At 44.4% G+C, this 24,454-nt stretch overlaps 3 protein-coding genes and 1 pseudogene across 7 annotated transcripts in view; 3 read left to right on the forward strand and 1 right to left on the reverse strand.

Moving 5' to 3' along the window:
- SPTY2D1 (SPT2 chromatin protein domain containing 1) overlaps positions 1–1,845 on the forward strand; it is a 24,795-nt gene extending 22,950 nt beyond the window's left edge. The window contains exon 6 of the mRNA XM_023230827.2: positions 1,164–1,845. Within this exon, the coding sequence (XP_023086595.2) occupies positions 1,164–1,257 (94 nt within the window). The 3' untranslated portion in view covers positions 1,258–1,845. The remainder of the gene's footprint in view (positions 1–1,163) is intronic.
- Positions 864–11,482, reverse strand: SPTY2D1OS (SPTY2D1 opposite strand). Of its 2 annotated transcripts, XR_002735395.3 has the most exons (5): positions 11,274–11,482; positions 10,122–10,210; positions 7,919–7,956; positions 7,248–7,345; positions 864–1,877 (listed from the first exon to the last, which is right to left on the reverse strand). XR_002735395.3 is itself a non-coding variant. In XM_026454054.2 (4 exons), the coding sequence occupies exons 1-3, from the start codon at positions 11,340–11,342 to the stop codon at positions 7,935–7,937; spliced, it is 180 nt and encodes a 59-aa protein (XP_026309839.1). In that variant the 5' UTR covers positions 11,343–11,482; the 3' UTR covers positions 7,224–7,345; positions 7,919–7,934. The 2 variants fall into 2 exon arrangements, 1 of the variants encoding a protein (XP_026309839.1); XM_026454054.2 differs by lacking the exon at positions 864–1,877 and having other exon boundaries at positions 7,224–7,345.
- Positions 11,483–14,943: 3,461 nt separating this feature from the next.
- On the forward strand, positions 14,944–15,657 carry LOC111555088 (annotated as a pseudogene).
- A 6,837-nt stretch (positions 15,658–22,494) lies between these two features.
- The window catches only part of UEVLD (UEV and lactate/malate dehyrogenase domains), a 72,569-nt gene continuing 70,609 nt past the window's right edge, over positions 22,495–24,454 (forward strand). For all 4 annotated transcript variants that reach the window (XR_003309382.1, XM_026454050.2, XM_026454051.2 and 1 more), the window contains exon 1: positions 22,495–22,652. Coding sequence is in view for 3 of the 4 variants with exons in the window: in XM_026454050.2 (XP_026309835.2) it covers positions 22,611–22,652 (42 nt within the window). In the remaining variant the exon portion in view is untranslated. The remainder of the gene's footprint in view (positions 22,653–24,454) is intronic.

Genomic DNA, 24,454 nt, shown 5'->3' on the forward strand with positions numbered 1-24,454 from the left:
TTTGTTATCCAGGCTGGTCCCAAAGTCCTGGGCTCAAGCAATCCTCCTGCCTTAGCCTCCCAAAGTGTTGGGATTATAAATGTGAGCCACCATGCCCCACCTATTTTCTTCTGTAAAATGAGAATATACTGTTTTACTCATTTAAGTATTACGAGGATTAAGACATGTACAAGGTGCCTAATATAGTGCCTCACATGTGTGGATACACAGTAAATGTTAGACGCTTTCCCTAATCCTGTTGTAGCAAATTCTTGCTTTTCTTTCTGCATCAGACACATCTCAATCTTGGTAACCTGTAACATTGCTGGCCTCAGGGATATAGGTATATTATATTTCCTCTGATTTCTGTTTGGCTATCTGATAGTAAGCTAATGATAGTTTCTCCACTGGGGTAAAAAGTAATTACTTTGTTTGTAGTGGTTTGTTTTTTGTTTTTTTGTTTTTTGTTTTTTTTAAGAGATGGGGTCTAAGACTCTGTCGCCGAGGCTGGAGTGCGGTGGCATGATTGCGGCTTACTGCAACCCCCGCCTCCCGGGTTCAAGCAGTTCTTCTGCCTCAGCTTCCCAAGTAGCTGTGACTACAGTTGTGCACTACCACGCCCAGCTAATATTTGTAATTTTTAGTAGAGGCAGCGTTTCACTATATGTTGGCCAGGCTGGTCTCAAACTCCTGACCTCAGGTGATCCGCCTGGCTCGGCCTCCCAAAGTGCTGGGATTACAGGCGTGAGCCACCGTGCCCAGCCATAATGTTATTATAGGTAAATAATTCACCTCAGCCTCAAGCCAGAATACTAAATCTTTTTCTCCCTCTTGCCCATAAAATTTCAAACTAAAGTGTTGGAAGAGAACAAGAATAGAATGTTAATGAATAAATGCTTCTTGCTGTTTATTTTTAAAAGCTATTGAGATAAACTTATATTTTATTATTTTAATGGAAATACTAAGGTTTTTGTGGTGTGTGAGTTCTTTTTCCCAGTACAATTTGGGTCTGTGACCCCTGGTAAAAAAAATATCCCTGCTAGTTTGTTTTCAGTGGTAAAGCCTTGAAGCATTTTGAGAGCATCAGCACAATCCATGAGCTCCCAGTTGGAAATTTCATTCTTTTTATGGAAAGTGATCATCTCATGTATATTAATAAATACCCTTTAAAAATTCTTTGGCAGCTTAAGACTAGGTATGCAAGAGGACTTAGAGGAAATGAGACGTGAAGAAGAAGAAATGCAACGTCGAAGGGCCAAGAAGCTGAAGAGGCGTTAGCTGCTGCTTTTATTTTTGTGAAATTGTAGAGCTGCTCTGCTGCAAGGATTTCCTGCCTTCAGACTGAAGACGTCCCCTTATCATTTTAGATTTATACTTGGGTACTCAAGGAGAAGGAATGCATACTGTCATTTGCAGGCTGTCATTTGAGCATAAAATATTTTCAGATATTTTCCAGGGTGAAATCTGTAATGCAGATGATATAATGCCCACATGTGCTCTTATGAAGTTAACTGTTCACAGATGCCAGCCTTGATCCTGATGAGCTATGCACTCTTATGTGGGGCCAGTCACCAGTCAGCCAATCTTTTATTGTTCCTTTGCTACTTTGAAAGGAAAAAAAAGGTTGTCTCTTGATTTCTATAATTCTGCTGATCTGTGAGTAGGGCACTGCCCTGCTCCCAATCAAACTTAGTCTTTTTATGAGAAACCTGGACCTTCCATGAATGTTGCCAGCAATAAAGTGACTTGTCCTAATCTATGGATTGAGAACTTGAAAATGTAGAGTAGAATTTGTAACTATCATATGGATGTCATCCTGTGACTTTGAAGTACAAAGTAGAATAAATTCTGTATTCATGGATTGGATGCTGAGCATTCTTACTTATTAATTTAGGTGGCTAGAATTAATGAAAAAAATTTCAAGTTAAAATACAGGTTATAACAGTATAATATTGTTTTCTAAATTTTCCTTTCGGATTTACTGTTAGGTTGGCTTTAGTGTAAGATAGACAAGGTCACTGTGCTGATTGATTTTTATCTAAAAAAGTTCATTTTTATATTGAAGAAAAAATATTTTATTCAAACATTAGATTTGAAAGAGTAATAGTTTATAAAATAAGGAAGTAACATGTGAGGCTCCCCCCTCCTCCCCTATTTTGAAATCCCAAGGTGCCCCTGTACCTCGTGACATTAATGACTTCATTTTTTAGCTTGAATTTGTTAGCAAATATTAATGGCAGAAAACCAAAAACTAAATTTATGGTATCGAGAGCACCACCTTCTCTTTTTGCCCATATTGCACTTTGATTTCAAACTATGCACTGTGAAGAGATTTTTTTCCCCAGGTAGGAAGGGATGTTCCTTGTTACCGTTATTTTACTGAGCTGTGGAAACTCATTTTCACCCTTTTTAAAGTCATAAATATAGACTTAATATCCCTTAAGCTTCAAGTCCAAGCAGTTCCAGTCAGGCTGACTTAGGATCAGGCTGGAAGGAAGCCAAGTCTCAAGAACTGTCAGCAACAGAAAATGAGATACGATGCTAGAGAGCATTTGTCCTTGACTGTAAGTACGGAGGCTTGGGGGAAGTGAGACATAAGCTTGTAGGAATAATAAACGTTCTACAATAAACATTCTGGACATTCTGGCTATCTTAAGCCATTGTATGGGGGAGATTAGGAAGCAGGAAGGATTGTCCTACAACAGGCCCTTATACTTCAATGGCCCAAATGTTTTGGTTTATTCCTTTTTTTTTTTTTTAGACGGAGTCTCACTCTGTCGCACAGGCTGGAGTGCAGTGGCTGGATCTCAGCTCACTGCAAGCTCCGCCTCCTGGGTTCACACCATTCTCCTGCCTCAGCCTCCCGAGTAGCTGGGACTACGGGCGCCTGCCACGTCGCCCAGCTAGTTTTTTGTATTTTTTAGTAGAGACGGGGTTTCACCGTATTAGCCAGGATGGTCTCGATTTCCTGACCTCGTGATCCGCTCGTCTCAGCCTCCCAAAGTGCTGGGATTACAGGCTTGAGCCACCGCGCCCGGCCGGTTTATTCCTTTTTATCCATAAAGTCTTTATTCTTCAAGTTTGGGTATTATAGATTACCATTGTTAGCCTCCCTTAATGGGACCATATGAGCCAGGCTTTTATGACTGACTCATTTTGAATTGAGTTTCAAACTTTGAAAGTGCAAGGATTTAATTTTTAAGTTGAATCCCATGAAAGGTGTCATCATCACTAGGAATGACACCCTTTGTAACTACATATAGAACTGCTACAATGGTAGTAGAAAATCTTATTGATTTTATCTCACCCATCTCAGATACCTTCAGTGAAATTAAGGGTAGTGTGATGTCCCATGTAATAAAACAGGCTTAGAACACCAGTTCCTCTGCTGCCATTTATGTGCTTTTATTCCCCCTTCAAAAAATTTTTATTGGATATATATATTTTTCAATATTCAGACTCTGAAATCTGTCATTACAATCAAGTGCTTGTCACAGCTGAAAGATTTCTGGTAGCTTAAAGTTTACTAGTAGTAAATTTATGATATAGTACAGTTCTTTGTACAGAAAGGCACCATTATATTAGAATAAATTTCCAGAACTTAGTGGGAAGAATCAGGTTTTAACCTTGTGTGTCTGTTACTTCTGAGTGCATTTCTGTAATATAAATGTTGATTTGCATCAACATTATAAAAGAGCACTTCTGTGGCTCATTTAAAAGAAAAAAAAAAGGTTAAGTCTTTTAAATTTTGGACTTATTTCCAAATCCTGTCTTCCATGTTGTTCTTCTGCACTTCCTGACCACTCTTATAAAAAGCTCACAAACCTTTGAAGAAACTGGAGTAGGCTGTTATTTCATTAAGGTTTACAAATTAAATGCTTGATTTTTAATGTATTCTCTACTGTTTTGATTTTTGGATTTTCTTAATTCAACATTTGAAGATGTGCCTTTTGGGTAATCACGAATGTATGTAGTAATATTTCATGATTGTAATAATGTTACATGATGATGGGTGTGGCATTTTCTAACAAACGATGTGAAAGGAAAGTAGTTTTCATAAAACTCATGGCTCTGATTGCACAGTCCCACTTGCTTTTGATATTGCTATGTCAAAGCAAAGAGCACTTCTTTTAAGGCTACTTTCAGAACTTTGTATTTTCTCTAAACTATAAATGCAGTTATGTCCAGTTGGAGGCCAGGGTACCACATGTCACAGGCAGCCTTACATGTGTGCCGTGAAAAGGTTCAAAGACCATTAACAAAAAAGTAAGTCTGGCCGGGCACCTGGTGGCTCAAGCCTGTAATCCCAGCACTTTGGGAGGCCGAGGTGGGTGGATCACTGGAGACCAGGAGTTCGAGACCAGCCTGGCCAACATGGTGAGACCCCGTCTCTACTAAAAATTTAAAAATTAGCCGGGTGTGGTGGCACGCACCTGTAATCCCAGCTACTGGGGAGGCTCAGGCAAGAGAATCGCTTGAACCCAGGAGGCGGAGGTTGCAGTGAACCAAGATAGTGCCACTGCACTCCAGCCTGGGTGACAAAGTGAGACTCCGTCTCAAAAAAAGAAGGATGTGGGAACTCAAATTTTCATTTTTAATGTAATCCCCAAGATTTTCTCTAAGAAATAAATTGTTGTTTTGTATTTTGTAACTTAAAAGCAGCTATTAGTAAATTTCTGAGATATAGCAGGAGACCAAAACATGTTTGGAAAGAGAATAAATATATGAAGAGAGACTGGTTGTTTTATTTTCAATGTATTGAATATATTAGACTACTATTTATTTTCTGAGTGGATGTGATTAAATATTCAGATGTTCAGTGTATGATTAAGAGTGAGATAGAGATTTCTTTGGAGTTATTAAATCCATCCTGTCTTTTACATAATGGACAAATCAAGTTAAAAAAATTTTTAGGTAGCTTAGCTTGTTTTCTGGTGCTGTTGACCTGCAAGAGAATATACTTTTGCATATACAGGTGAAAGTTTTGCAATTTATGTATATAAGAAATTGTAGGCATTAAAAATATTTTACTGATACTTTTGCTGGTTTGCATTTATTGATTAAAACTTTGAGATATTCTTTAACTCATCACCCTGAACATTTTTCCAGCTAGAAACCTCGGTATACTCGTCATACTTCAGAGACAGGGTTTGCCTCTTGCACACACTCCTCTGCTTATTCTCCCTTACACATTCATGTCTGCTCTAACATGATAGTGCTTCTCTCCCCACTACCAGCTTAAAGAACTGTTCTGCTCTCTGACACCCATGTTAGGAGAACTGTTAGGTGGTCAGAGGAATGGAATCTATTTTAGTGGCTCAAGTTTTGGAAGTTTACTCAAATAGAGGGAGGACACAGCTGGGTATATGGTTCCTCTTGTCAAAATGAGCCGGGTCCTGTCTCTTACGATAAAAACAGCTTGAGATGGCTGAGAAGAGGAGTCCTTAGAAATGCACATGAGGCAGGCTGGGCACAGTGGCTCATACCTGTAATCGCAGCACTTTGGGAGGTAAAAGCAGGTGGATAACTTGAGGCTGGGAGTTTGAGACCAGCCTGGTCAACATGGCAAAACCCCGTCTCTACTAAAAATACAAAAATGTGGTGTGCGTTGTAATCCCTGCTGTTCAGGGGGCTGAGGCATGAGAATCACTTGAACCTGGGAGGTGGGGGTTGCAGTGAGCCAAGATTGCACCTCTGCACTCTATCCTGGGTGACAGAATGAGACTGTCTCAAAAAAAATGTATTATGAGGCAAATGGGCACAGCTATATAGCCAGAGGATGTAAGTACTTAACTCACTGGAAAGTGTTGAGTCTAAATGACATAAGAAATAGAAGATGCTAGAAACCTAGAGTCAGAAATTACTAAAGTTTTACTTATAGATTTTGAATTTATTTTCTTTCCATTAAAAAAAGGTAATCCATTCATTGCAAAGAGCCACTTACAAATAGTTAAGTAAACTTCCAAAATAAAATGTTTTCTATATAAACAAAAGATCTGCTTTGTTGGAAAAGGTATACTTCTTTAGAATATTGGAACTGTATCAGTCATCCTCAGAATGGGTACAGTTCCATACAATTTGTTTTTAAAGTATTTACTCCTGTTAGGTCTCTCTCAGGCTCCCATCTTTTCAGTAGTCATGAAAAAGAATTATCAGGCAACTTCCTGGGTTTTCTTTTTTCTTTTTTTCTTTTCTTTCTTTCTTTTTTCTTTTTGAGACAAGGTCTTGCTTTGTCACCCAGGCTGGAGTGCAGTGGCGCAATCTTGGCTCACCGTAACCTCAGCCTCCCGGGTTCAAACAATTCTCCTGCCTCAGCCTCCCAAGTAGCTGGGATTACAGGTGCCCACCACCACACCTGGCAAATTTTTGTATTTTTAGTAGAGATGGGGTTTCACCATGTTGGCCAGGCAGGTCTTGAACTCCTGACGTCAAGTAATATGCCTGCCTCAGCCTCCCAAAGTGCTGGGATTACAGGTGTGAGCCACCACGCCCGGCCTAACTTCTTGGGTATTCAGGTGAGGGGAACATTTAAACAGCAAGATCTTGGATACCCCACAGTCTTATCTGGCTCTTTTCCTTGGCACATGAAAGTATGAAAGCAGAAGGCCTGGATCTTAATCTTGACTCTGCAGCCCAGGGCTGTGTGTGTTGGCAAGATACCTATGTCCCTCAACTTCATTTTTGCCGTTTTGTAAGATGAGGCTGATAGCTTCGGAAGGTTTTTTTAAGGATTAGGATAATTATACTTTAGTATCTAACCCTAATATTAAAAATGAGGTCCTTACTCCACATGGTATAAGCTTAGGGTTCTTTTTTCTTTTTTCTTTTGAGACTGAGTCTCTCTGTTGCCCAGGCTGGAGTGCAGTGGCCCAATCTCAGCTCACTGCAACTGCTGCCTCCCGAGTAGCTGGGACTACAGACGTGCCACCACACCACACCCTAGCTAATTTTTTGTATTTTTAGTAAAGATGGGGTTTCACCATGTTGGCCAGGCTGGTCTTGAACTCCTGGCCCTAGATGATCCACCTGCCTTGGCCTCTCAAAGTGCTGCGATTACACACGTGAGCCATCGTGCTGAGCCGAACTATGTATCTTAATGCCAGTCTTAGAGACCATGTAGCAGAAGGACCCAATTGTCTCCCATTCACTCAACTACTTCCCCACCCTCTGTCTCCCTGTTACAAGCTAACAGAATACCAAGCCTTCATGCATCTTAAAAAGTGCAGTAACTTCTTAACATAAAATATGACAAAATAATGTGCAATTACTTTATGCGAAACCAACAACAGGAACTGTACAGCTGGTCAGGTGAGCTTCAGAGCTGCATTACTTCACCAGGATCATCCTTGCTTACTTCCACTGGGGTCTGTGGGGAGAAAAGGAAGTGTGTCATGTGGGCCTAGTGGTTTCTAGTGTGGGGCTGAGGCATTTGGCCTCCCAGGCAAGGACTGGCAGGGGAGGCTACCTCCAATTCTGTCTCACCTAATGCCTCTGACCCTGGATGCAAGGGGAGCTTAGCACTGGGGAGCTGACAAGAGGCAAAGAAAAGACAGAAATTCCAAGGTCTAACAGGAGGAGAGAGGAAAGAGACATCTGCCACCAGATCCCTTTTACAGACTAGTGTTTACTTGTGGAAGACAGAAGTTTGGATTTCTGAAGTGGACTGATCCTTAGGAAATGGCATCGAAGACTGGGCATACAAAATGTCCATTAGCACAACAGAAACAAGGCCTCCCAACTCAGAAAGCTTTGACTCTGGGCCTTAAAGATTATGTGAAACAAAATGGGAACTCTCCCAATCGCTACAGTAACTTTAAAAATATAATAAAAGTATTTGTTTCTAATGTTACTAGAGTTGGATTTTCATGCTTAGTTTGTTTCTGGGGGCAGGAATACATTTCAAAGTAGGAATAGAGGACAAAGTTGAAGGTACACTTACCCCTCCTGGGGGATATTTATATCCCTTCCACATGGTTCCTGCAATGAGAAGCATCCATAAGACAACAATCATCGCGAGGCTTCTTTCTCAGCTAGTGGTGTGCCCAAGAAGAAACAAGTGCTTCTGGAAGGTGCAGTGTTCTATTCCTGAGTCCTAGGAATTGGGCTGTCTTTGTTAGACACCAGATGGTGGATGGCCCAGCATGGCAGCTCCTCACTAAGGAGCTTTGTGGCCTAATCTGAATTGAAGTGGCTCCTCATGGCCATTTAGTGGGGCAGAGCTCAGACACCAATTATGACATCAGCTCCTGTAACCTCGGCAATCCAATCAGCATGAGCACCTATGGGATGGTTCGCCAGGATGCTAGATGTGTTGGGTTAAAGAAAATTTATCAAAATGGCCCTGTGCTCTGGTATGTCTGTGATTTGGACTTAGCTGGCATCATACTCATTAACTCGTCACCTGCCAAAATGTTTAACTATTGGCTTTGTGCAATCAGGTGCTATGCAAAAGAAAAAAAGCCTGGGTTCATTAAGAGAATTAGCTGGCTAGGTATGCCATGAGCAAATAACTTCATATGCTATCGTTACCCTGTTCAAAAAAGAAATCTTGCATTTTATAAAATGGTACAGTTAAACTCTCCATCATGTAGGATAAGCCTATTTACAATTTTCCTGAGAAGGAAAGAGAAGGAAGATGGGCTGTTTTACTCATTTTGCAGCTGGAGAAACTGAGGCACCGAATAGTTTAAGTGGTCTGGTCAGGACTGCCACAAAGTTCTGACTGCTTTGGGCTAATGCGTTCACAGAAGTCCTGGGGCAGATGGAGATTAAAAAAACCCCAGCCATCATGTCCTGCTCTTACTATACCTGGGGCTGGGGCTGAACACCCCTAATTTCTGGAGCAGCTTCCAAAAAACCTTCTGCTTCTGTAATCAGTATATTATTAAAACTCTCCAAGTTAAGTTTCTCTAACAATAGGAACAGCTCTGAAAAAAAATCAGGTCTGAATGAAATGGGGTGAAATGTAAGAAACCCAGGAGATGGTCTGTTAAAAAGGATACTGCCATTAGTGTTTTCTGTAGGCAGGTTGGTCTAGTGGAATGAGTATGGGAGGCTATTAAGTCCAGAGACAGAGATCTGTGCTCGCATCCCACCTTTACCAAAGAGCTACTGTGTGTGGCCTCAGGTAAATAATTGAGGTCACTATCACCAGTTAATCTTTGTTGACTAGTTCATTATTTGCTTGTTGTTAAGTTAGTATTTTACTAAATACTAATTTTTGAGCTTTGCATTAAATGCTTTACATTAATTCCGAAATATAATTGTCACAAAAATAGCAAGATATTCAGCTATCTCCTGTTGTACAGAAGAAACTTCGAAACTGAGGTTCAAAGAAAGTAATTAAACTTTCCCAAGGTCACATAGCTAGTAAGTCACAAAGTTAGGACCTAAACTCAAGTTCAATGTTAACTCCAGTTTCAGGATCTGCCAAAAGGGATATTAAAAATGCTGGTCCTGGCAAGGCATGGTGGCTCATGCCTGCAATCCCAGCACTCTGGGAGGCCAACGCAGGAGGATCACTTGAGTCCTGGAGTTCAAGACCAGCCGGGGCAACATAGTGAGACCCTTTCTCTACAAAAATTTTTTTAAAAAATGAGCCAGGGCGCCTGCAGTCCCAGCTACTCGGGAGGCTGAGGCAGGAGAATGGCGTGAACCCAGGAGGCGGAGTTTGCAGTGAGCTGAGATCGTGGCACTGCACTCCAGCCTGGGTGACAGAGCGAGACTCTGTCTCAAAAAAAAAAAAAAAGCCAGGCATGGTGGCATGTGCCCTGAGGATCAGCTACTCAGGAAGCTGAGGTGGGAAGACTGCCTGCACCTCACTCCAGCCTGGGTGACAGAGCAAGACCTCGTCTCAGGAAAAAAAAAAAAAAAAAAGAATGCTATTAATAGTGTAATATATTACAGTGTTGTGAGAAGAAAAATAATAGATGGGAACAGTCTTCAAAACAACACCTATGAGACATGGTTATTAATAGACAACTTTGGCCTGCTGTCCTCAGCTGTACTCACCGAATCATTTCCCCTTCCACAGTTTATTATATTTTCCAGAGGAATAAACACTCTCCACTGAGATTTCAGGGTTCTACCAAGTACTTTGGAAAGGGAGGAATCCAGCCCACCAGACCTGACCACCCACTTACTGCGGCAGATCTTCATCTAAAGCCTGCCTCTTCAGTTGTGTCTTGCTCTCCTGAACAGGCCACCTTTCCTGCCACTTCAGAGTTGGAGGCTGAATCAGAAAGAAAACTTGAGGGCAGAGATGGCTCTACTCACTGGCCCAGAGGGTAACCGCCTCTGTGTGGGACTAGAAGGGCTACTAAAAGTCCCCACCAATCCCTACTGTCCCCCTTCCTACCAACAACCACTGACCCACTTGGCCTGAAACCCACAAGTCAAATATGGTCTCCAGCAGACCCCTTGCAAATTCCATAGTGCTTTGAAACAAGTGCAGCTATATATGCAAGAGAGGGGGAAAAAAAGAAAGACTTAAAAGGATGTCCCGGCCGGGCGTAGTGGCTCACACTGGTAATCCCAGTACTTTGGGAGGCCAAGGAGGGCGGATCATGAGGTCAGGATATCGAGACCATCCTGGCTAACAAGGTGAAACCCCGTGTCTACTAAAAATACAAAAAATTAGCTGGGCATGGTGGTGGCGCCTGTAGTCCCAGCTACTCGGGAGGCTGAGGCAGGAGAATGGCGTGAACCCAGGAGGCGGAGCTTGCAGTGAGCCGAGATCATGCCACTGCACTCCAGCCTGGGCAACAGAGCAAGACTCCATCTCAAAAAAAAAAGTATGTCCCCAGCCGGGCATTGTGGCTCACGCCTGTAATACCAGCACTTTGGGAGGCCGAGGTAGGTGGATCAGCTGAGGTTGGCACTTTGAGACCAGCCTGACCAACATGGAGAAACCCCATTTCTAATAAAAACACAAAATTAGCCAGGTGTGGTAGTGCATACCTGTAATCCCAGCTACTCGGGAGAGTGAGGCAGAAGAATCGCTTGAACCCGGGAGGCGGAGGTTGTGGTGAGCCGAGATTGCGCCATTGCACTCCAGCCTGGGCAACAAGAGTGAAACTCCATCTCAAAAACAAAACAAAAAAAAAGGGATATCCCTAGTGGGATGGGAAGTAGCCTGGTAGCCTGGGACACTAACTTTGTTCCCATCACATTCTGACTTCCAGTTAGTGGCGAGACCTCAATTATCTTTCCCATTTGGTCAGAAAACCCAGACAGGAAGATGAGCCAGCACCAGGACTGACCACCAGGGATTGACAGGCAGAGCCATTACTTACCATCGACTCTGGAAACGTGCCCATGTAACATGCAAGTCCAACAAAAAACATCCAGCCAAGCACAATCATGATCAAACGTAAAACAATTTCTAAGATACAACTGCACAGTGAAAGACTATTCACCAAGATCTTGGCAAAGGAGTGTGCTCACGAAACCTTCAGTTGATAGAGGTCTCGCATGTCTGTTCGAGTCCTTGGCTCCAAAGGATCCACAGCTCCCTAGTGGAGAAGCTGAAATCTATTAGGGCATTGTGACATCATTGGTCATATGGCCCAGACTCAAAACATACCAGAGACACTGCCCCCAGACCAGCAGCTGCGCAGTAAACAGCAACACTAGGAAGTAGGTATTACTGTTAACCCCATTTCACTAATGAGAAAACTGAGGCTTAGACTAGAGCCTAAGTGGCGTGCACTACAGCACACATCTGACGCTCCAGATCAGCATCAAGACTTAGGACTCAGCTGCCTCTTGGGCAGCTGGGCTCTTTACACCAGAGGCAGAGATTTGGAAAGGTGTTTTGCTGCTAGGTGTATGACATGTGAATACAACAAACTGAATTATAGGTAAATGAGACAGATGTCTGTCTCTATTTCTGTCCCTGCAAAACCTCCCCTCCCCATCTCAAGGGGTTCCTCAGGACAATGGTATACCCACATCTTCATCACCTTGGGTTAGTTCCTCTCCATTGATTCTCTTTTCTTTACCATCATGAAGCCACAGGTACCCCTGTCCTTTCCTCAAAGAAACCTCCAGATGATACTGTGGCTCCTTCCCTGTCTTATTTCTTAATTTTCTTTTATGACCAAACTTTCTAAACAAGTGGTCCACACTCAAAGCTTTTTCCAATCTACACCTCTCTTCCATGCATTGCATTCTGACTTCTAGCCCCACTTCACTATAGATACCCTCTCAGAGGTTACCAAGTATCTTTTTTGCTTTTCTGCTACAACATCATGGACATTTAATGTATTTTTCATCTCTAGAATTTTTTTTTTGAGATGGAGTCTTGCTCTGTCGCCCAGGCTGGAGTGCAGTGGTGTGATCTCAGCTCATTGAAACCTCCACCTCCTGGGTTCAAGTGATTCTCCTGCCTCAGCCTCCCAAGTAGCTGGGATTATAGGCACCCGTCACCACGCCAGGCTAATTTTTGTATTTTTAGTAGAGATGGGGTTTCACCATGTTGACTAGGCTGGTCTTGAACTCCTGACCTTAGGTGATCCACCCGCCTCGTCCTCCCAAAGTCCTGGGATTACAGGTATGAGCCACTGCGTCTGACCTGTTGTGATATTTCCTGCTTCTTTAAATGTCTTACAACTTTTGATTAGATGTTGAACATGGTAAATTTTAGTGCTGAGTGCTGCATTTTGTTGCATTCCTTTCAACAGTGTTAAATTTTATTCTAAGGTGCACTTAAGTTACTTGTGATCAGTTTGATTCTTCTGAGGTTTGTTCTAAGTTTTATGATAGACCAGGAGCAGCCTTTACTCTAGGGTTAATATCCTCACTGCTGAGTTAATGACCACTTTCTCTGAGCACCTTCTCTGAGGCCGATTGTATTAGATTTTTTTTTTTTAAGACGGAGTTTCACTCTTGTTGCCTAGGCTGGAGTGCAATGGTGTGATCTCGGCTCACTGAAACCTCCACCTCCCGGGTTCAAGTGATTCTTCCGCCTCAGCCTCCCGAGTAGCTGGGATTACAGGCACCCACCACCATGCCCGGCTAATTTTGTATTTTTAGTACAGACAGGGTTTCTCCACGTTGGTTAGGCTGGTCTCGAACTCCCGAACTCAGGTGATCCGCCGGCCTCGGCTTCCCAAAGTGCTCGGGTTACAGGCGTGAGCCACTGTGCCCAGCCTTGATCTTTCAAATCTGTGGAATGTTTCACAATTCCCTGCCCTTCAGGAACTCCAATAAGTGTTTGGCCTACTGCTTTTGGGTGGATCTTTTCCAGGCCTCATCGAGTTTTATCCCATATATGTGCAGACAGAACTCAGCCGGACTCACAAGGGCCCCTGTGGAAAGCTACAGAGCTTTCTCCATGGAGCTCCCTCTTCTTAGTACTCCATCCTGCAAATTCTGGCCTCTGCTGTACTTTGCTATCTTTCTTTTCAACTCAGTGAAACGCTCAGTTGGGTAACCCCTTTCTGTGCTATAGCCTGAAAACTGCCACCTGGCGGGAGCAATTGTAGGACTCACCTTCACTGGTTTCCTTTCTTTCAAAGTACACAGTCTTGTGCTGTCTCTTGTACAAGATCTGAAAACAATTATTTCATGTTTTGTGCAATTTTCTATTTATAAAGAGAAGGTAATTTCTGTAACAGTTGATCCTTCATAGGCAGAAGCAGAAGTGTATGTTCTTGGACAGTCTTTGTCGTCAAGACTGGAGTGCAGGGGCAGTCACAGATCACTGCAGCCTTGAACTCCTGGGCTAGAGCGATCCTCCCATCTCAGCCTCCCAAGTAGCTGGGACTACAAGTGTGTACCACCATGCCTGGCTAATTATTTTTTTTTTTTCAAAGGTAGGGTCTCGCTATGTTGACCAGGCAGGTCTCAAACTCCTGGGCTCAAGTTAGCCTCTTGCCTCGGCCTTCCAAAGTGCTGAGATTACAGGCGTGAGCCACTGTGCCTAGCTTACATTATTCTTAATTCTTGCATAATATTCTAGTTTATTTCATCTTGCTCCCAATGATACAGTAGGTTAAGTCCAATCAGGAGACAGAAAACCACACAGTAATTTGAAAATTTTAATAAAGGGAGTTATCAACTAGGAGCAAGTGACTGACTATAGAAGGGGTAGAAAGTGTTACATATTACAGGAATAGCATACATAGGGAGTAGTCACTACCGCTAGGGCTAAGGCAAAGTACCCAAAGGAAGCAATAAATTTGGAATAGTCCTGTCCCCTCCAGGGCTGAGATCCAAAACATGTTGGAGGAGTTGTGGACATGACCAACTGGGGCGGTAGTGGTCTAATGAGCTGCTGCAGGCTAACGCTGGCAATGGGTGCTGGCGGAACTCACTGGAAAATTGTCTCAGTGACACAGGTGTGGAAGCAGCCCGCAGCGGAGCCACTGATACTTGACAGGGTGAGTGCCACTAGAAGTCCCCACACATGCCATTAGCAGCCTTGAACAGAATCAGGAATAGACACACACTGGAACTAGGAAGAGAAAGCCCTTCCTCTTGTAGTATCCTCCGACGGCCCTCTACTGACAAAATGTTAGCATTCCACTAACAAGGAAGAAATGCTTAGAGGGCCCAGCTTCATTATGGTAGAGCAAGCAATAAATGGTGGATTTGGAACTAAAAGGCAATAAATAACTGGCATAATGTACATTCAGATTTTTTTCCCAATTTTTACCACCATAAACAATGCTATGATTGTTAAAATTTCTGGCCCCAGGCTTGTGGTAGTGCCACGGAGATGGCAGGAGCTGGAGGTGGAGCAGGAACTTGCAGTGAAGGTGGAGAGCACCCACGCACATCCATCCTACCCTTGGCCAGCAGAATGGATGGTGAGGCCTGGGGCCTGTAGACAACTCCCTGACCACTGAAGCTTTTTGTGGCAGTGGGCATGGGTGTGATGGATGGCAAGACAGGGCTGTTCCGAGTTCTGAGCCTCCAACTGATGTGACCCCTCTCCTTTGTAACGGGGGCAGCAGGAAGGTTTTCCCTCCAGATGAAAACAAGCAGGTTTCCAATAAGGACGGATATGAAGACTTCTCTGAAGCAAGCAGTGAAGGAGACCTCCTAGGGGATGATGATGCAGTGTGTGTCCTGTATGTTGGCCCACCCCCTGCATGCCATCTCAATATGCTGCATGGTCTAATTTGTGGGATGGGAGGTCAAGTACAGTGGTGTGCTGAGCTCCACTGAGAAGATTTTCAAAGAGGAAGGGCTGCTGGGATTCTTTGTTGGCTTGATCCTTCATCTCCTGGGTGAAGTAGTTTTCTTGTGAGGCTATAACCTGCTGGCCCACTTTTATCAATGACTACCTGGTAGATGACAGCATGAGTAACACCTAGGGGGGCTGAGAAATGACCAGAATTGGGGTTCCCAGTTAGGCCAGGCCCTGTCCATCCAGAGCTACATCAAGTTTGTGATGGAGATTGCAGTGAGCATGCTGACCTCCCCTTTCGGGCTGGTTGGCAGCCTCATGGCTGTGAACAACTGTGGGCTGCAGACTGGGCTCTCGCCTTACTCACTGGTGTTCAAATCCTGGATTTACTGCTGTAAGAAGAGCTGCAGGGCCAGCTCTTATGAGGCTCCAGCCTGCTTTTCCACCTAGTATCATCAGGATCATGCTTTGACCTGGAGCAACCTGAGTCATCTTCAAAAAAAACACGCTGTCTCAACCTGGCCCCTATGGGTGAGGCCTGATTATCTCAGGACACCCGCCAACGCAGCAACAACCAGATGTGCTCCAACCCAGCTGGGCTTCAGTTTCCATATTTGTCATGTGTTTGTCCAGATGTGGGGTCAGAAGGAGGGGGCGGGTGGGGCCGCACCCTGGGGATTAGATCACCTGCCAAACCTGGGGGAGGTGGGGGCTACGGGGGGAATTGGCAGAATCCCCATACCTTCTAGATTTGCTGAGTCTGCCTTGTTCAGAGGGCCAGAGAATGGCTTTTGGAGGCCCAGACTGGGTGGGGAAAGGCTAATCAGGTCAGATCCCACCCCTGTCCAACCCCCTAGTTGGTCCAGCTCCTATCTTGCAGCTCACTGAAAGCATCATTCTTCTGCACAAGGCCACTATCATGTTTCAGCCTGTGCTAGGAGGCAAGTGTTAGGCTCTGCCTTTATTTTTCTCAATACTTCTTTTGATACAAGGGCAGTACCTTCCTCTGAATAGACAATCATGTGATTAGTCAGAATGTGTCCCCCTCATCTAATGCTCATGCATTCACTGGTGATGCCTTGTGTGCAGGATAAACACCCAGAGGTTAGGCAGATCAGTGACTCTAGTCCTACCTAGTTTAAAAGTCCATAAGGCCAGGCGTGGTGACTCATGCCTATAATCCCAGCACTTTAGGAGGCCAAAGTGGGTGGATCACTTGAGGTCAGGAGTTTGAGACCAGACTGGTCAACATATAGTGAAATGCCATGTCTACTAAAAATATGAAAAAGATCAGCTGGGCGTGGTGGTGGGCACCTGTAATCCCAGCTACTCGGGAGGCTGAGGCAGGAGAATCTCGTGAACCCAGGAGGTAGAGGTTGCAGTGAGTTGAGATTGCACCACTGTACTCCAGCCTGGGTGGCACAGTGGGACTCCGTCTCAAAAAAAAAAAGTCAATGGTAAGATTTGACCCTATCTCCTGCAAATAAATGTATTGGTGGTAAAATAATTTTTTTTTTCCTAACAAATTTCTAATCATGGCCAATTTCTTTCTTGTTAACCAGGGAAGCAAAAAGATGACAAGAAAGTATGCAAAGTTCAGGCTGGGCGCAGGGGCTCACACCTGTAATCCCAGCACTTTGGGAGATAGAGGTGGGTGAATCACCTGAAGTCAGAAGTTCGAGACCAGCCTGGCCAATATGGCAAAACCCCATCTCTACTAAAAATACAAAAATTAGCCAGGCATGGTAGTGCATGCCTGTAATCCCAGTTACTCGGGAGACTGAGGTTGCAGTGAGCCAAGATTGTACCACTGCACTCCAGCCTGGGTAACGAAGGAAACTCTGCCTCAAAAAAAAAAGCATGCAAGTTTAGACACAGTAAGAAAATGCAGAGGCTGTATAAAATCCTTACAGGCCCAGCGCAGTGGCTTAGGCCTGTCATCTCAGCACTCTGGGAGGAGGAGGCAGGAGGATCACCTGAGGCCAGGAATTCCAGCTCAGCCTGGCAAATATGGGAAAACCCTGTCTGTACCAAACATACAAAAAATAGCTGGGCATGGTGGCAGGTGCCTGTAATCCCAGCTACTTGGGAGGCAGAGGCATGAGAATCGCTGGAACCTGGGAGGTGGAGGTTGAAATGAGCAGAGACTGCAGCACTGTACTCCAGCCTGGGCGACAGTGGAGACTCCATCTCAAAAAATAATGATAAAATAAAATAAAATAAAATCCTTACAAAAAGAATTAGCTTAAGAAAAATTGCAGTTTTAATTCACAAGGTCATAAAAACATAGGTTGTTACAAAGGATATTTGAGGATGACCTGAGATGCAAAACTGCTGTCAATGAATACAACAGTTAAGTTCCATACATTTAAGAAGTATATGATAGGCTGGGCACGGTGGCTCACGCCTGTAATCCTAGCACTTTGGGAGGCAGAGGTGGGTGGATAACCTGAGGTCAGGAGTTTGAAACCAGCCTGACCAACATGGTGAAACCCTGCCTCTACCAAAAATTCAAAAATTAGCTGGGCGTGTTGGTACACACCTGTAATCTCAGCTTCTTGGGAGGCTAAAACAGGAGAATCATTTGAACCCAGGAGGCAGAGGTTGCAGTGAGCTAAGATCATGCCACTGCACTCTAGTCAGGGTAACAGAGCAAGACTCCATCTCAAAAAAAAAAAAAAGGAGTATGTAAGAATATATATGTGTGATATTTAGAATAACAAGGTTTCGTCCCCTAAAAATATGTCTGATAGGACCAATAATCATGAAAGCAACAAAGGGTATAAACAGAGATCAGAGGTAGAGCACCAAAAACACAAGTTCTAATTTTATTTTATTTTATTTTATTTTTTTGAGACGGAGTCTGGCTCTGTCGCCCAGGCTGGAGTGCAGTGGCCGGATCTCAGCTCACTGCAAGCTCCGCCTCCCGGGTTTATACCATTCTCCTGCCTCAGCCTTCCGGGTAGCTGGGACTACAGGCGCCCGCCACCTCGCCCGGCTAGTTTTTTGTATTTCTTAGTAGAGACGGGGTTTCACCATGTTAGCCAGGATGGTCTCGATCACGTGACCTCGTGATCCGCCCGTCTTGGCCTCCCAGAGTGCTGGGATTACAGGCTTGAGCCACCGTGCCCAGCACAAGTCCTAATTTTAGACAAGCCATTTTTGTGTTTTTTCTAAAACTTACAAAGATGCAGCGTATGTTTGGGACATTTTCCCCCTTTTAACATTATTAACATATTTGTACATATATCCTGAGTCCTTTTATTTCTGTAAGACAGATTCCCAACGTGGCATTATAGGGTCAAAGGTCTACAAGACTACTCTGCCCAAAGGTTGTAGCAAATTATGCTCCCACCAACGATGCCTGGGGTCTAGCAGACTTCAGTAAATCTACAAACATTCCAGAAATTGGACACAAAACAAACTGTATATGTGACTGTCTACAGGGGCAGGTCTATATCTTCAATAATTACACTATTAAATAATTATAATAGGCACTGGGAATATAGAGATGAATGAGATTCAACCCCTATTTGCCAGGGCCTTACAGTATCTGAGGACAGAAAGAGGAGTGGAAATGGAGGTAGACAGGTACAACAGTATAATAAAATATTCCTGGCAGGTAAGGCATGAGGCAAGGAAGAACACAATGTACTTGGGGAAGAGTGAATGTTTCAATCTAATTGGATTATAGGATCTAACAGCACCAGTTTCAGGAGATGAGGGTAGCCTGGTGGTCAGGATGAAGTCAAGGGAGAGGCTTTAAAAAAAAAAAGCCAATGTCTGTACTATACAGCTTTTCTCTTGTAACTGCATAGCAATATAGGCACATAATTCAGACTTCTGTAGACTTTTTTTTTTTTGATGGAATCTCACTCTGTTGCCCAAGCTAGAATGCAGTGGCAAGATTTCGGCTTACTGCAACCTCCGCCTCCCAGATTCAAGCAATTCTCCCTGCCTCAGCCTCCTAAATAGCTGAGATTACAGGTGCCTGCCACCACACCCCGCTAATTTTTGTATTTTTAGCAAAGATGAGGTTTCGCCATGTTGACCAGGCTGGTCTTGAACTCCTGACCTCAGGTGATATGCCCGCCTGGGCGTTCCAACATCCTGGGATTACAGGCATAAGCCACCACACCTGGCTGGTTTCCTAGACTATTATTATTAATCACAAAGTGTCATCACAATTTCACACACAGTGAGAGGCAGTATAACACACAGCTTAGGAAGATAGTCTTTGACATCATCTTCTGCAGTAACTTAACCTTAGTCTTTGGTTTTCCAATCTGTAAAATGGAGACAATTATACACATATCCTATATTTCACATTTAAGTTCTTTTGAAATAGGTGTGTTAAAGTCAGTATGTGTTTAATTTTGTAGTCTTCTTCTCCCCCCAAAAGCTATCATTAATATATCTCTTATTCAACAGAATCTCAGAAACATGGAAAATAGGTAATATAACAATAAACCACAGTTTTCTTATCAGTAAAACTGAGGTAATAATTCTATCCAGGTCATAGGGTCTTAGGAAGATGAACAGAGTTAAAGCACATAAAACTCTTAGCAATGTACTCTTCACAAAGGAAACACTACACATACATACACACACATTCACTCACACCCTATCTGGCATAAAGTGTGTATAGTGACTAGACCAGAAGAGAATTGAAGGTTTGGCTGGAAGGCCTCTTCCATAAAAGACTCTTTCATAAAAGATGGAACAATCTTGCCCTGGCCTTGCTGCTAATGGGTATTTTTTCCTTGTAACACGGATTTCTGGCAGGATCTATTAGAACTTGCAGCCCCTGGCAGTTCTGTTTCAAGGTTGGTTAGATCTCGCTGAGATGCACTTAACAGCCCTTCTATAACACTTTTCTCTGTAATCTTCCTCCTACGTTGTCTTCTGGCCTACTCTTGCCCCATACTGCTGCCTCTTCACAACACCGCAGAGCTATTAATATTTTTTAAAAACTCAGTCAGATCATGTCACTGTTCTGTTCGAAACCTCCCAGTGGCTTTCTCTTTCTCCCAGATTAAAAGCCTGAGAAAGGAAGAGGCAGGCCCTGACATCTGAGAGCTGGTCTGACACAGCTAGACTTCAGGGTTGTTAGAAGCTGGACTGATACTCACAGCTTGGCCCAGTTATTCTTCTGTGGGACATAATCTCACAGAACACCAACATGAGACAAGGTCAGTCAGACTAAAAAAAGTGAGACACAATGAGGCCATTTCAAAATTTTGTCTAAGAGACAAGAGAGCAAGGTCACTGCAAGCCATGAAATATAAAAATGTTCTTCTCTATTATGAGTGACTGCTGCTTCTTTACCAAGTATAGCTTTATCTTCATTCTAGTCTGTCCATCTTACAGACAATACTGATTCAGATAGTCTCAGAAACGTCCCTGCTTTCTGACAGCACCCAATCCAGGGTGAAGCCTGGCTTTCTTGAGCCCTCCTGCAAATCGCCCAAATTCTGTAATAGGTTCTCTCTCTCACCAAGCTGTCCCAATGGTTCTCCACAGCACCTGCTTCCTCACTGCAAGAACTATTAATAATGAACTCAACTTGTTTAAGTACACGTGTGTTCCTGATGGTCTCTGGCTGGAGGGCATGGACAGGCCAGAATCCTTACAATTGTCTACAAAGCCCCACGTGGTTCTTGGATTTCATCACCCATCAGAATCATCTGGAAGACTTGTTAGAAGAGAACTGCTGGTCCCCAACCCCAGAGTCTGTGATTGAATAAAGCTGGGGTGAGGTCTTAGACTCTGCACTTCTTTTTTTTTTTTTTGAGACGGAGTCTGGCCCTGTGGCCCAGGCTGGAGTGCAGTGGGCGATCTGGGCTCACTGCAAGCTCCACCTCCTGGTTTCACGCCATTCTCCTGCCTCAGCCTCCTGAGTAGCTGGGACTACAGGCGCCCGTCACCACGCCCGGCTAATTTTCTGTATTTTTAGTAGGGGCGGGGTTTCACTGTGTTAGTCATGATGGTCTCGATCTCCTGACCTTGTGATCCGCCTGCCTAGGCCTCCCAAAGTGCTGGAATGACAGGCGTGAGCCACCGCGCCCGGCAGACTCTGCACTTCCAACAACTCCCAGCATCTGAGGCTGCAGGTCTGGAGATCACACTAAAAGACTCACTTCTCTAAACCATTTGTTCCTCCCTTTTGTTTCCCTGACTTAGCCTCCTTGTCTCTACTCCTGTCTTACTTCATTCTACTCCAGCCACACTGGCCTTCTTGCTGTGTTGAGCCTCCCTCTGCACATGCCTGTCTTAGGCTTCTGCTTTGTCTGCACTCTGATTCGTAACACTTACTCCCTCACCCCTCAGAACTACCCCAATCTCCTTACCCTTTTATGAATTTATTCTCCACAACACATAATCAACCTTCTGACATGCTGAATAATTTATTACATTTATTGTTTTGCTCTCCCTCTGCTAATAAAGGAATGACACCCTTAAGACAGCAGCTATCTGAGTGTATTTTGTTCACTGCTGTATCCTGAGACCTGGAAAAGTAGCTGGCAAGTAGTAGATGCTCAATAAATACTTTCTGAATGAATGTTCCTTCCAGCTTTTCAGCTGCTTCTCCTGAGTCAGGGCAACGCTCCCTTCAGATCTCCCTATAAATACAATCTCCCTCCTATACGCCCAGCCTCTTGACAATTACAATATCCAGCTCCTGACTTTTCGCTTCAGTGGCTCATGCCAGGGATACAGGGAAGGTAAGTCAGTCACGGGTCAAGGAGACCAAATAATACCAGAAAATTACTGTACCCTGCATCTCTTCTTCGCCCACCTTCTCCAAATGACCTTATTCACCCACCTCCCTCCTCTCTTGTTTTCCAACTTTTTCGTTCACCTGGCTGTCTCCTCTCTTTGACCACCAACATTGTTATGGCATCCCTAAAAATATTAAAAAGCAACCCCTCGCCCCGTGCTGCGCCACCCTGATGCTGTGGCTCCGCTTCTCCGACAAGGATCCTCCTGACTTTGTTTCTCCTTTCTACTCCCTGAAATTTTGCTTCTGAAATTCCATTACCGCCTCCTTCCTAAATTCAACTGCAATTTTTCGGTCTTGCTCTTTCCTGATACACTGCGGAATTTAACACATCTGTCTGGAAACTCTTCAAGAACACCGCGTGTTGCTTCTACCTCCTTTAGAGATTCTACTCCGGTCCTTCCTAGTCTTCTCTTCATAAGTGTCCCCAAGTTTCCTTCCAGGAAGATGGGTCGTGGTTTCCTTGACACCAACGCATTTCTGGCCGTGCCCTCGTCACTTGCCCACTCCGGGGTCAAGAAGCAGGTACCTCGGATTCCGGGCGCAGCCGCGGCTGAACCCGTGCTTTGAATGCGGGTGGAGTTTTCAGTCTGGGAAGAGGCGGAGCCTTGGACCGCCGGGAAGTTTGGTCCTCAGCGGCTTCCGTCCTGCAGCAAGTCCGGAACAAGGCCCGGAGGCTGGGGTCGTGGGATCTGGCTCGGGACCGGGCTGGAGATGGAGTTCGACTGCGAGGGCCTGAGACGGCTGCTTGGCAAGGTGCGGGCAGTCCGCAGGGCCAGGTCTGGGTCCTCAGGGTCTTGTGTGTGTGGGGGGGGTTCCTCTGCCTTTGGCCAGGTTGCCTCCGTTTTGCGTTTCCCGGCTTGTAGTGGGGCTTGGAGCCGGGGCAGCTGGCTACGGGGAGCGGCCCCAGGGTGCCTGAGGGGACCTGGATTCTGATTTCTCCCGCAACTCCGAGGTTTCCCAACCTCCACCTGGTGCCAGCCCTCCTCATACCCCCAGCTTCACTGACCTCAAACAGCTCGCAGCACACGCCTAACCACGCCTTTCTGTCTGCTGAAATGGTCTGCCTTTTTTTTATTTTTTCTTGAATTGCAAAGCTCATCCTTTGTAAGACCCAACTCAGTCACTCCCTGGAAGATTGAATCAACCCTTCTGTTTTCAAAGATATCGATTATCACATTGTGGAGTAATTATGTATTTACAAACCTTACTCTTGCTGTGAGCCCCTTTGACTGCAAAGATTGTGCTTTTGTATTCCCTTCATCTAGCCACTGTGTTTGACAACAACATAAGTACTGAATAACTGTTCTGTGAATGAAAGACCTGAGTAGATTTAGGGATGAAGACAGAGCTTGAAGGCCCTGGAGAGATCTTAATGTTGGAAGGTTGGGGAGTAGGCGGGCCGAAATCTGACCTATATTTCCGAGACCTGACTAGCCTGAGTTTCCGGTGTACAATCTAAGGAAATCACCACCAATTTTCTAGTTAAGAAAACTAGTTTTCACCAGTTTCCTAGTTAAGGTTTTTTTCTTTTTTTTTCTTTGACAGAGTCTTGCTCTGTCGCCCAGGCTGGAGTGCAGTGGCGCGATCTCGGCTCACTGCAACCTCCACCTCCCAGGTTCAAGCCGATTCTCGTGCCTCAGCCTCCCAAGTAGCTGGGACTACAGGCGCGCGCCACCATGCCTGGCTAAATTTTGTATTTTAGTAGAGATGGATTTTCCCCATGTTGGCCAGTCTGGTCTTGAACGCCTGACCTCAAGTGATCCACCCGCCTGAGCCTCCCAAAGTGGTGGAATTACAGGTATGAACCACCGTACCCGGCCTTAAGTAATTCTTAATGCGTCTTAAGACTTCCTAATGCGGAAACCATAGTTTATGCCATTTTTGTTATACTTGCTTCTTTCCTTGTTGGGGCAGTTTACATATCCGTGGGAGGTTTTGAAGCCCTAAGATTGAAATTGTTTATGTAAGTGACTTGAATGAATTTATCTACTGCGACAGGTGCAGATCTTGTAGGAAGAGAAGTATCGTAATGCTTAGGATTACTACGCTTTCTGTCTCCTCTTCAGAGCACATGAAATTAAAAGAACCATTCAAGTTTTAATGTGCAGAGGATGATGGATTGTCCGATGGGAAGAATTGTTCAAGTTAAGATTCAAGCATAGAACATATTTTTGGTGGAACTGGAATGAAGGAAAAGAAGAGAGACAATGGTTTTTTCAAGGGTGAGAGTAGAATGGTAGAGGACTTTCTTTTTTCCGTCAGTGCATAGCATAGAGTCTGGCACATAGATAACTACTTCTTCTTTCTTCTTTCTTCTTTCTTCTTTCTTCTTTCTTCCTTCTTCCTTCTTCCTTCTTCCTTCTTTCTTCCTCTTCCTCCTCTTCTTCCTCCTCCTCTTCCTCCTCCTCTTCTTCCTCTTCTTCCTCCTCTTCTTCTTCGATGGAGTCTGGCTCTGTCAGCCAGGCTGGAGTGCAGTGGCGCGATCTCAGCTCACTGCAATCCCCGCCTTCTGGGTTCAAGCTATTCTGGGTCCTGGCTAATTTTTTTTTTTTTTT

This window comes from Piliocolobus tephrosceles, chromosome 13 (assembly GCF_002776525.5).
Source record: "Piliocolobus tephrosceles isolate RC106 chromosome 13, ASM277652v3, whole genome shotgun sequence".
Lineage (NCBI taxonomy): Eukaryota > Metazoa > Chordata > Mammalia > Primates > Cercopithecidae > Piliocolobus > Piliocolobus tephrosceles.